The following is a 12,831-nucleotide window of genomic DNA, read 5'->3' as shown; positions in this document are numbered from 1 at the left end:
GACCCAAAACTTCTGAATTAAAATACAACTGTGATCACAGGAACATCAGGCTGCTTGGAGATGGTATTATAGCCCTTATTTCAACATTTTTCTGTAATTTATCCTTCTTTGTTTTCTCTGGTTCATGCTCAGTGTGGTGAAGCGTGTGATACCGAACGGCAGGGTGACAACGCAAAAAAAGCTAACAAAAATATGATCAGTGTACTTAGAGGTTGAATGTGTCAGAAATTTAGAACAGACTGTTCCTATGATTTATATACCAAACAACCAAAGAAAAGGAACCGTGAAATTATAGTGATCGACATAAATTGGCAAAAATAAAAAAAATCTACATAGGTCAGATGAAATGTAAACATGTAGAGCAAAATCCTTGAGTGCATCTGTGGAAGCCTTGTTTGTGTGACGGACCCGCCAGCTCTCATCACAATCCCACCAACAAGCTCGTGGCCTGAAAAATAATATTATTCAGTTTTATTAGGTCCATGCTGCACAGCATGGCTTCTAATAAAATAATAACATTATAGATGAGATGTAGATTTAAGAATCTTTAAATTAAGGTGGGAACTCCTCAGACAGGAAACTCCTCATGGAATAAGTGGTGTAAAAGTATTTAGAGCAGTTTGCTCTAAATACCAGCCATGCAGTACAATGGAGTAGTTTGTGGACAATGATGGATGTCTGCAGCACACAGGAAAGAGCCATATCACTCTCTGTATATATGTACAATGGGTCAATTCTTGGTCGGCTTTATTTTCTCATGAGATGTGTTTATAGTAAGAGAAAACATGTACAATATTACCGTGCTGGTGTTTTGAAGAATTGAATCCGAGTTGAACACTGTTATACGTGCCGGTACAGACGTGAAATGTGTCATATTGGCAATACTGTTCCTATATTGTCTCAAATGTTGTGCATATGTTTTGTTTTTTTGTGTCTAAGTTGTAACAACTGCTTTACTTTCATGATCCTAAAATGTTATTTTCTAATCCTGCTTGCAGAAGCTCTCCCTGAAAACCTGAAGATGACCTCCACCTCCCATCCTCGCTCCTCCTTTTCCTCCCCTTTTTCCTCTCCGCTCCCCTGCGCTCCACATCGCCTTGCCTCACCCACAGTGTGCACAGGAAGCCCCGAGTCCAGAGAGCCTAGTCTTCTGATGATCAGAGAGGAAAAACACAATGCCTTCAGTGTGCTAAAAAGGAGCTCAACTCATAAAATGCATGCACACAGAGAGGCAGAAAAATCAAATGGAACATGCTTTTACTATTAAGGCTCTGTTTTTTTTATTTCCATATGACTTTCCCAGGAAAATCCCCCTCGTCAGGGAGAGTTCAACCCAGACAGACAGCAGACTGGAGAAGAGAGACACACATACAGACAGACCAACACAAAAGGCTGTCGTACACTTATAGTGCTGTAACTGAGACACACACTTTATTAAGAGTATGATAGACTACTGAACTGGGATCTGACCTCAAAGCCACTTACCCGGTTTGAAAATATCTTTTTTTTTTTCTTGTTTTGTCACTTTTACAGTCACCTTTGAAACTCAGTCATGATCCTCAGACTCAGGCACAGATGATTGAGAACTTCTCCAGAAAAACTTCTGGCTTGTAAACATTTAGGTACATTTACAGAGATGACTAAGATGACTAAAATGAGATTAATTCAGTCCCCAAGTTGTTGCACAACATCCGATATGTCAGCGCTTCCCTGGGTGACATGGAGTATTTCTGTTTCTCAACAGTTGGTACCATTTAGGAAAACTAGGTCACTTCCGCTGTGTGTGTGTGGTGTGTGGTGTGTGTGTGTGTGTGTGTGTGTGTGTGTGTGTGTGTGTGTGTGTGTGTGTGTGTGTGTGTGTGTGTGTCAGACCCTAAGCCAAGAGACCTCTAGTATAAACATATTGTGTAGGAATAATAGTAACTCTTAATATCTTAATACCGAATTGCTTTGACTCATTACTTCTGCTATCCTCAGTCCAGCTGAATTTTTTAAATCTGCAAAACACTCATGCAACATCATCTGATATGACATCTGTTATTTAGCCTTTACTGACTTTGGTGTATAAAATGTCGGAAACGCTACGACTCAGCCCCCAAAAGTCATATTGAACCCAAGTTGCTGATAGTGTGCCCACAAGAAGATTCATGGTTTGAAATCTTCTGATCAGTGATAAGAAAATGCTGATAAATGATAGAACAGCAGCTGAAAATGAGAAGGCGATGATTAAGTCATTCGATCTTATTGGCAACAAGTCATGTGCTTCCTAAACAGTTTCTGTGTCTGTGTGCATGAACTGTTTAGGAGTTTACAGATAGGCATTTCGTTCTATTCATAGCATCTCGAGGGTCAGCTGCGCCAAAGTTTTCCATGAATGTGCAAGTCAGTCCACAGAACACTGTATTGATGAAGATAATAGCCAATGGGGCTGCAAAGTTTCTCCACAAAACCAGCATCTACATTGTTATTTTCGCTACTTTTATTTTGTTTGTCTAGTATTTAAATTTTGTGCAGTTACCAGTCTTTGGGCTGGACATGACCGGCTTCACAGGGAGCTGGTGCACCTTTGCTGTAGGTGACAAACTTAACATCTAATCTAATAAAAGGCTTCATGCATGGGAAAGCCATGAAGTGCCTTAAACCCATCATGAAACTGGAGCTAGTGTAGGGCTCAGTGGTTCACTGCACAATGAGGCCAGCAACCCAGCGGATACAACTGACTTGTAAGTGTATGTTCACATTTTTCTGCAGTCAAACCACTTGACCCAAATACAAACGCAATGCAGCTGTATTCAGACCCTTAAGGTAAACATCGCACAAAAAGTAAGGATATTTGTGTTTGGTACATTACTTCTTTGTTGTAACAAAGTGTTTTGGCAATAAATGTTATACCGTTGGAAAGCCTGTTTATTCACTTTTAAATGGTGCCACATTTGTAAAGAGCATGCATTTGTGGGATGAGCAGCAGAGAAATGAGTATGAGGGTTGTACCCATGAAATGTTTGCCAAATCTTCTCTGCCAATGCCAAACATCTTTGACTCTTGTTTGGTGGATTGAATGATTGAAGTATATGGGCACCATATATTAGCAATGTATCCAGTTAACAAATAGGAGCCTCAGTAGTGTGTGGAAGAACCATACACAGCCTGGGTTCTCTTCCTCATGCTGATCACCAGCCTGCTCTCACACTGCTTCTTAAAGTTCGGTCCCAGACTGGAGATTTGGGATTGTCACTGCTTGCAGCAGAATCTCGCATCAATGACTCTGCATTGACATTGCCTCCAGTGAGGGAGATGCCACCCCACACCATCATACTGCCTCTACCAAAAGATTTTCTCTATCGTTGCACCAATCAGCATAGCGTTGTTACCGTTTTCTCCACATTTTGGCCATACAATCCAGCGGCCGTAGGCACAATCTGAACTCATGTCTGAACATAATATTCCTCCATAATCAGGGGCCTGATTGGCACATGATTGGCACCAACTGGGGGATACCAGAACATCAAAACAAGAATCAATAACTGTAAACTAAGCTGTTTGGCATAGGCAGAGAAGGTTTGGCAAGTTTATCATGGGCATAAACCTCATACTCAGCTCGCCTGCTCATCCCACAAATGCTGGTTCCTTATAAATGTGGCACCATTTAAAAGTGAAATAAACAGGCTTTCCAACAGTATAAGATTTATTGCCGAGAAGCAATGTTACAACAAATAAGTAATCTGCCATCATAAATGTGCCATCATAAATTTAAAATCACTTAAACAACAAAACAACAAAAAATGCACCTAAAGCAATAAAAGCACAAGTGCGCAGCATCCAGGCAAACCTATTGAAAAAAAATGAATGAAAACATTCATAACTATTTCAAATTGAATGTAAAATGGCATTAATAAGCAATTGATACCTACAGACAACAGTTCTCTCACTCAAAGTTTGACACTATGCACTACTGTATATCTACAGCCGACTAAAACAGATAAAAGTCCTATTGGCTTTAAAGGGTGTCACATGGATGGAAAGACTGAGGTGGCCATTTTCTGTACACTGCCATCTAATATTTATTGCAGGTTGTCACTAACTCTTCCATGCTGCTCCTCAGCATAAATATCACACTTGAAGGGGGATGAAGTGTAAATACTAATCTAGCTACATTTGTGAGAGCTCTTCTGCTTCAAGGAGACACATTATAATATTTCACTGAAGTTTTAATTAAAAGTGAGTACATGCTCTGGTCAAAATATCACAGATAAAATACAAAAGCACCCTTTTTGAGCATGCCTTTACTGTTCTGTTCAAATCAGCCAGTATTAGGGGAATAGTATCGGCTTCACACTGACACCTTTTCAGAGAGAAACCCAACAAAATGTTTCTCTGTACGCTCAGTAAAATAGCACATCACAGCAGCACAACTGCCATGCGGGAGCATCTCCAAAGAAAACATCTTGTGGTTCTCAAACCTTAAAGTGACTACACTACAACAATATAAGCATCTACATTATTATTAAATGACAGTAAATGGATTAGCTGCTTTATTTCATAGTGTTCTTGTGTAGGTCGTGGCTTCATCATTTTCTGGTGTAAAATATAAAACGATGAAGCTAACAGCTTACCTACTTCAAAGTGTTCCAGCCTATTTGAGTCTTAAAGCTATTTTGAGCACTTAAACTAAACAATATTGATTTCTATTAAAGTCATGTTTGTGCCGTCTGTCAATATAACAGCCATCCCTCTTTGTGCTATCACCTGGTAAAAGATAATTTAAGATTAAAAACGTAACATTTTCAACGTGAATTGTGCAGTGCTTAATGCAAAAAAACCCAGGTACCGGTATACATGCGCAGGAAGAGAATCTAATTATTGATTGTCATCCTCGTGGGTTGTTGCTGTCCTTCTTGTAAGTCTTCTTCAAATCTGCCATGTTTCTTTACTAATAGTTTCAACTAACTGGAAGAACACGAAAGGGCGTTTAGCGCCAACTAGCGTCATGGAGTCGAATGCACCTCAATCAATAATTAGATTCTTTTCCTGCGTATGTATGATTGGATTTTTCGGAAACTCCAGTTAAATCCTTAGATTGATTATTGCCAAAAGCTCGATTTAGATGTGCATGTTACTTTACTGAGTGTTACAGCTTTGTGCTGCACAATTCTGGAAAAAAGCAAATTTGCCATTATGTAAGCTTAGGTGAAAATAAAGAAAGGGGAGCTGGTTTACGCTTCAAATCTGAACCACTCACTCAACGAGAATATGTCAGACCTAGACCACCCAAAACAAAGCTGCGTGTTAAAATGATGTCAACGTTCCTTCTGTCTGTCAAATGCTCAAGAAAATTTTCTTAAGAATAAAAAAGATGTTTCTTTTTATTTTCCCCACATTATCATCCCTCTAAAAAATAAATGTTCGTGCATGAGTGGAGATTTCCCACTCACTGTTAAACTGACACACAGACACCAAATGAGGGGATTTAAGTCCAGCTAGAACGACAAAGAAATGCTCCAGAAAAGCCTCAGCATTGACTCCGAGAGCCTAGTTTGAAATGCACGCTATGCTGTATGATAATAACGTACTGATTTAACAGGTCTACATACATTTTAAAAACACACGTCTCACAGCAACGTGCTAACAAAGTACGCAACAACCTGTCAAACAGGAGTGTGAGTAACCTGTTCATTGTAGTTATTGTAAGCACAGACGACATCACAACAAACCAGTTCACAATTCTTGCGAGACGGAAAGGCTCTCGTATTGTGCGTAAAGTTGATGTCCTTCTGGAAACTTACCACAATTACCACATATGTGATACCAACAATGCTACTAAAGACGTTCTATTGTGTTTAGCTCAAAGTAAGACTTAAAGTGATTTAACACAAACACTTATGAAAACTGATGCCAGTTTAGACCACTAAATCCCAGAGAACTGGTTTTATACAACACGCCTGGGTGGATTATCTTCAATGGAAGTGTTTCTGAGATTGACAAGTGAAAAACACTTCCAATGTACCGTGTTAGGACACTGGGACTCCTTTAATGTGATTCAAAAACTGGTGCATCACTTCTGGAACTTCTTTTCTACTCACAAAGGCAACTCTTTGCAACAGCAGGGGCCACACATGACCACCATTAGGAAAATCAATGTGACACTCAGGCAGTCAGGGAAAGGGCCTGAAGCCTGTGAATTGCTGTGGACCTGAGTCATGCCGTCTCACACAGACATAACTGGATAAGACAGGAGCGGGAGGAGGAGAGATGCAGGCTATACCGTAGTTTGGTGATTACAGGAATAGACCAAAATCGTCCTGCTGGCCAGTATTAATAGCGTGTGGCCTGTAAACAAAATGATGACGGATACTCGCTGCCCGACACTACTGAAAGCAATGACATCCTCCAGTGACGAAGCGAATACATCAGGCACTAATATAATTAATTGCTTTTAGCTTTCTTTTACCACCACATCAGCGCATTTCAACTCAGAACTTCAGCGGTCCACAGCCTTCTTTCAGAGGAATAAATGTTTTCTCATCCCAGGAGTTTTAGCATTTCAGGAACAGCTGTCAGGAACAATGTGGGTTTCCTTTTCCTTTTTGGTGTGCAGCCTACTGCCTTACCATTCGGCAGCTTCATTTCATTCATTACCTTTTAAAGTTTATCTTTAAAATGTTTATTTTTATATTTGCATAAAAATCCATGAGACTTAAGTCCACTGAAGCACCCCCCTTTGTTAAAAAAAGGGCTTCCTTACATCTCAGGAGACAAAGTGTGACCCCCCCCCCCCCCAGTTGTGACCGTATAATTTGCACTATAGTGCATTAGATTATGTTACAAGGGCAGTTTTGAGGTCTCCACCGTCATCACTTAACAGTTAAACTAAACAAAGACTCAGGACTGTGAATGTCCCGGACACTTTTTTTTTGTTCTCAAACTCCTGTGCCGTGTGTTTATCTAACGCAGAGGGGAGACGTTTACATTAGCTTCGTTAAACACAAACAGCCCCCACTAGCTTTTGTTAATAATAAATAACTGAAACATCCATGTAGCTGCCACACACGGACCCCCACTGTTCCTACGTTTGTGTGTGGGGAGGTTTATGCACCCACTTCTGAGAGAGGCCGGAGAGTGTGAAGAGTGTAAGAAGAAGAGGGGGAGTCTGTCAGAAGAAGTTTATGGAAGCAAGTCTGAGGATTGTGGTGGACCTCAAACTGAGACGCACGCTATCTATCCTACCACAGCTTATTTATGATGTGGCTTATTTTAATAGATCCTCCAATGATTTGATACTAGCAGCCTACAACCCTTTCGACCCTCCCATCGTAAATACAAAAATAAGCATTAGAGAGTGCACTGGATGGTTAGGGTTCCCATGTGGAAGTACAGTTGAGGAAACTTCAGAAGAAAATAAAAAAAAATAATAATAATTTATCCAAATGCAGCAAGGAACAGAGCTGCATGCCTGTGTTGGAGAGGGAGGGGGCTCTGGGGCAGGCAGAGATGAAGGGGGCAGACATTGATCTGGGACAGTGTGGGAGAGAAAGGGGGAACAGGAATTAAAAAAAGAGAGAGAGAGAGAAAGGGGAGGCCTTGGGAATGAATGTGTGTGTGGGAGAGAAACGATACACTGCTGAACTGCAGGAAAAAGAAAGTCAGCCAGGAGGACGGCAGATCGATTCCTCCCCAGAGTCTCACAACAAACACGCTCTCTTTTTCCTTTCTGCATAGCTCACCTCTGCCACAGCCCGATATCGTCCCATCAGCACGTCATCTCAATCCCTCTCTCTCTCTTTCTCCCCCTTACACCCTCCCTCTTCTTTGTCTGCATGCTGGGGCCAATTCATAGCTGAAAGATCTTGAAGCTCAGCTGAAGATTTTTGCGGCGTTTGCTTTGGTATCATTTAGCAACAGAGATGCACCAGACCTGCCATCTCAAGATCGTGCAAGACACAACTGATAACACAAAAAATATACACAAATAGCTCAATGAGAACGATTCTCATGAAGTTCATGAGAAGTTTCTGCCCGGTGCGAGGAGGAAACCACACACACACACACTCCTGTACTCAGTCCTTCTCCTATTTTGCAAGATGGATGGACGGACAGACAGGAGGACACTTTTAACAGATCTCCAATCTCATGAGCTCTGTCTCACAAGCACTCACTCCCTCACTCAAGTCACATTCCTCGCAAGGACACCGTCTTATGGCAGACCACACACACACACACACACACACACTATAATATATATATATATATATATATATATATATATAAATAAATAAAATAAGGAGGTCAATGAGTGGGTCCTCTCCTCTTCACTGCAAAAACTCAAAATCTTACCAGGAATATTTGTCTTATTTCTAGTTAAAATGTCTCATTTTTAGTCAAAAAATCTCATTACACTTAAAACAAGAGTCATTACCAGAAAAATAACTTGTTATTTGACAATTTTAACCTGTTTCAAGTAAATTTTCACTTGAAATAAGTAGAAAAATCTGCCAGTGGGACAAGATTTATCTTCTTATTACAAGCAAAAAAATCTTGTTCCACTGGCAGATTTTTCTACTTATTTTAAGTGAAAATCTACTTGAAACAGGTGAAAATAGTTGTTTTTTCCAGTGATGAGTCTTGCAGAGCAGGCTGGGGCAGCCGTGAGGTCAGGGCTCTTGCTCTCAAGCCTGAATTATGGTTCTGCGTTAAATCGACGGCGTAACCTACGGCGTAAGGTACGCGGCGACGCGCCTTGTACGGTACTCTACGCCGTAGGCTCTGCGTTGGTGTAACGCGGAACCATAAAGCAGCCTTCAGGGTTTGGCACGGCTTTCCTCCTCTCCTCGTCCTGTCAGCTTGCAGCATGACGGTCCTCTCAGCTGTATTTGCGAAGCCGCCTGGCGAGGGTCTGCTGCGGGCCTGCAGCTGCCCAAATGACAGCTGGCAAAAGCATTTTGGGATTCAAACACTGTCTAGACAAACTCCAAACGGAGCCACTTGGAAAACTTCAGAAGACCACGGAGTTCTCCGTCAAGACTAAAGGCTGATTTATGGTTCCGCGTTACACCGACGCAGAGCGTACGGCCGTACGGCGCGCGTCGCCGCATACCCTACGCCGTAACCCTACGGCGTAGACGCTGCGTCGATTTAACGCAGAACCACAATTCAGTCTTTTAACAGGAACAGGCTGAAGGGGGTCGTTCACTTACCCGTAGCCGAACCCCCCTGCATTTTGCACTAAAGTTGCGGGTGTCGGGTCTTCCTGTGAAGTCCTTTTCTCCCGGAGAAACAGCAGCAGCAGCAGCAGCTCCAGCGGTCCGTGAACTCAACTCACAAGGAGAAACTCCTCTTTTTCTGTAACGCACAACAAAAACAAACGGAGCTGCCGGGGACGCCTCGTGGTGGTTCCAGCGGACACGGTAGATGTTATCCGGGTCCGTCTTGTGCAGAATAAGAGCAGTAATGTCCCTCCGTGCAGCCCTCTCCCCTCTCCGTCTCTGTCTCCAGAGGCAGCGCTCTCTCCTGCCGCCGCTGGAAAAAACACATGCGCGCTCCCGCCTGTGAGGCGCGGGCACGACTCCCTCATTCATGAGTGCTGGGATGCAATCTTTAAAAAGAGAAGGGAACAGACCAGGATTCACTCACTGTGGTTCCCCACGGTGACCACACTTTTTTACGGGTAAAAAGGGAAATTTACTATGGTTATAAAGACCATAGGTTTACATGAACGTATTGCTGAAGAAGTAGGCTACATGCTCAACACTCATACTACAAATACATGTAAAGGTAAGACAAGCAACCAACTAAGAGTAACACCACAGATGACCAAATGTAATATTCCTTTGATGCCAAAAGTCTGCATACTTGGAATATACCCCAAAGACACGATCAACACAACAAAGCAATCAAAAATGACAGATTTTGGACTTCTCCATGCAAGGAGAATGATTGCACTACATTGGAAAAACGTTGAAACACCATCACTTGGACTATGGAAGAAGGAGCTGATGACGGGTCTTGGTCTGGAGAGGTTGACTTATATAGTCAAGGGTAAACAGAAAGAATTTATAGATGTTTGGGACTCATTTATGTCTTTCTTGACCAACGAAATGGATAACACTGAATAACAAAACAAAACTTACACTGGCGATGTGAATGTACGATCCTGACTTTTTTCATTTTAATTTTACAGCATTTTATTAGTTTGATGTCTAGTTTATTCTTTATTTTTTTTTTAATTTGTATGTATTTATTTTTTTCTGTTTGTGTGCTTGTTTGAGGGGATATGTATATATATATGTGGAAAAAGTTTGTAAATTTGACATAAGTTTTGATATGCTTGTTGAACTTCAATAAAAATATTGTTAAAAAAAAAGAGTAACACCACAGATAGACATGAGTCTACAAACGCCATACGACACTGAGAATGCAACTCAATCAGAATGCAACTCACATGCCAATGTAACACCACATGTTAACTATCATCATTTCCATCAGAGCACTGTACGCCAAAACCTCCAGACACAAGGACAGTTTCTTCCCCCAAGCTGTTGCTCTGATGAACTCTCACAATTAATAGAGTCTCAGAGAAACCAATCACCGTGCAATAACGATAACAATAATAACAGTAATTATAATAACACTATCACATGCTGTAACAATGCACCTTACAACAATAATCATGTCTGCCTCATTCTGCTGAACCTTTCACTTTAAAAAAATTGTATATATGTTATTTTATTCAGAGCCGTCATTTTCTACCTGATACTGCTGCACCTTTCAGTTTTTTGATTGTATATATCCACATCTACAGTCCACATTTGTTTATTTACTGTTTTCTACTTTTAAATCTGGGTACAGTGAGCGAAATAACCGGAGTCAAATTCCTTGTTGGACAATGTTCAAACTTGGCCAATAAAGCTGATTCTGATTCTGATTCTGATTCTGATCATATATGGCCTGTCTGAGGACTACATGCAAAACTATTACAGCATATGACTAAACAATCAAACAGGCCTACTGAATGAGCTGATGTGAAGGTAGGGAACAGCACATTAATACAATAGCAATGTGTAGGCTGTTAGATTTAAGGTTGTTAAGTTGTTAAGGCACTCACTCAAACGCAATTCTTTTTTAAAATTATTATTATTATTATTATTATTATTATTATTATTATTATTATTATTATTATTATTATTATTATTATTATTATTATTTTCAAGTATTTTTATGATATCATTGGTTACTGCTGTACCTGTTTGCTCCTCTTCCAGCAAGTATATAAAATACAAAATATGACATATATGCTCCAGTTAGTCATTTGATTTGGAGCCCGTATATGTGCCAGTATATGGATAATCCGGCCTAGAAGGAGAATGTTATCCTTTAACAAACCACACCAGTTTAAAACAAATACCACTCTTTAAACTTTCTTTTCAGTTTACTTTAACTCATCGTTTCATATTTGTTTTTTAAGCACTGCTGCATTTTCAGCCATGACATGCCCATCGGCACAGAAGCATGACACGAGCTGTCACGTATAAGTCTTGAAAAGGATGAAGAGGCCTATTTCACTAGACTGCTCTTCCCAGAAAATTTCACATTTGCCCATCAGAGTGGAAAAAGATCCTGGGACAAAAACTGGGGCTAGGTTTCCATGTCACTGCTCTCAGGCTTTCTCCTCATCTTAATTTCCTGTATGTTCAACTGAACGCTGCCTCAGAGAGTAACAGCCTAAGGAGCTGAGAGAGGAAGAAAATAAATGTTGAATCTGCAGATTTGCTATCATCAGTTTTATGTAAGTTACTGCTGATCATCTTTATCCCAAGGTTCCAGCTGAATATGGAGACGTTATAACTAAACACTGGTGCTTTGGTTCAAATGGAGCAATTAATGGTGGAAAGGTCAACTCCAGTCCAAATAGCAATTACGTACGGGTCTAACCTTGACAAATTTTGGGAATTATGTGTCAGATGTGACCCCAAGTTCACGAACTGGGCCAAACTTGGGTTTTGGCATGTAGTTCCATGGAATTTGGGCCAGATGTGGTCCACATTTCTTAAGATAGCTCTGACATGGGATATGGAAAGGCCCAAAGAAAATGAAAAATTGAGCCATGTCTGGTGAATATGTGGCTGAGTTTAGCCACATTCACCTTGAGTCAATACTATCAAACTAAGCCAAATTTAGGCCAAATAATCTCAGCTATCTGGTAGCCAGTAATGGAAAGTGACTGAGTATGTTGACTTTCCACATGTGCCTTCATTTAGTGTTTTTTAACCACTTTATATTTGATGTCTATATTATATTCAAACTGTTCGCCAATATGATTTGTCTGACAGTTTTGTAACTTACCAGACTTTACAAAACTAATGTTATGAGGGGAAAAAAATCAATTAGTGGCTATAAAGGAATTAACCTACGTTCCCAAAGGCTCTTGCATGAGTTCCTCGTGTCTCTGTGGCTTACTCACATTTTATTTTTAACCATGACACTGCTTTTTTCTACTCTCACAGATGGTTTTATGTCATTTATGTAACTTGCTGAGCTTAAAAAAAATTGCAAGAAGCAAGAATCTGTATTTCACATTAATCATCCATGTCAAAGACATAGAGCTCTACCTCAAACAGCTTAAACAACAAAAGTGAGTTTCTTATGTACCATTTGATTTGAAATTAGCTATAGCCTATGGTTCATTTTCCTTCTGAATCTCTCCTGCATTCATTTTTTCATAATTTTAGCATGTTTGCTGCTCATTCTTTTGTTTTAAAATTGTTTGCACCTATTTTTCAAATGATCTGCAGGAAGATGTGGTCGCTCATTCTCTTAACCTCTCTCTGTGTCTATTAA

General features: G+C 40.5%; 1 protein-coding gene across 2 annotated transcripts in view; it reads right to left on the bottom strand.

Moving 5' to 3' along the window:
- fgd (faciogenital dysplasia) overlaps positions 1–9,502 on the bottom strand; it is a 66,707-nt gene extending 57,205 nt beyond the window's left edge. For both annotated transcript variants that reach the window (XM_061735840.1, XM_061735841.1), the window contains exon 1: positions 9,192–9,502. In XM_061735840.1, the coding sequence (XP_061591824.1) occupies positions 9,192–9,213 (22 nt within the window). In that variant the 5' untranslated portion in view covers positions 9,214–9,502. The remainder of the gene's footprint in view (positions 1–9,191) is intronic.
- Positions 9,503–12,831: the final 3,329 nt, after the last annotated feature.

This window comes from Cololabis saira, chromosome 12 (assembly GCF_033807715.1).
Source record: "Cololabis saira isolate AMF1-May2022 chromosome 12, fColSai1.1, whole genome shotgun sequence".
In the NCBI taxonomy this organism is placed as follows: Eukaryota; Metazoa; Chordata; class Actinopteri; order Beloniformes; family Belonidae; genus Cololabis; species Cololabis saira.
The sequence above is the reverse complement of the archived record's forward strand: the minus strand, read 5'-3'. Positions and strand labels throughout refer to the sequence as shown.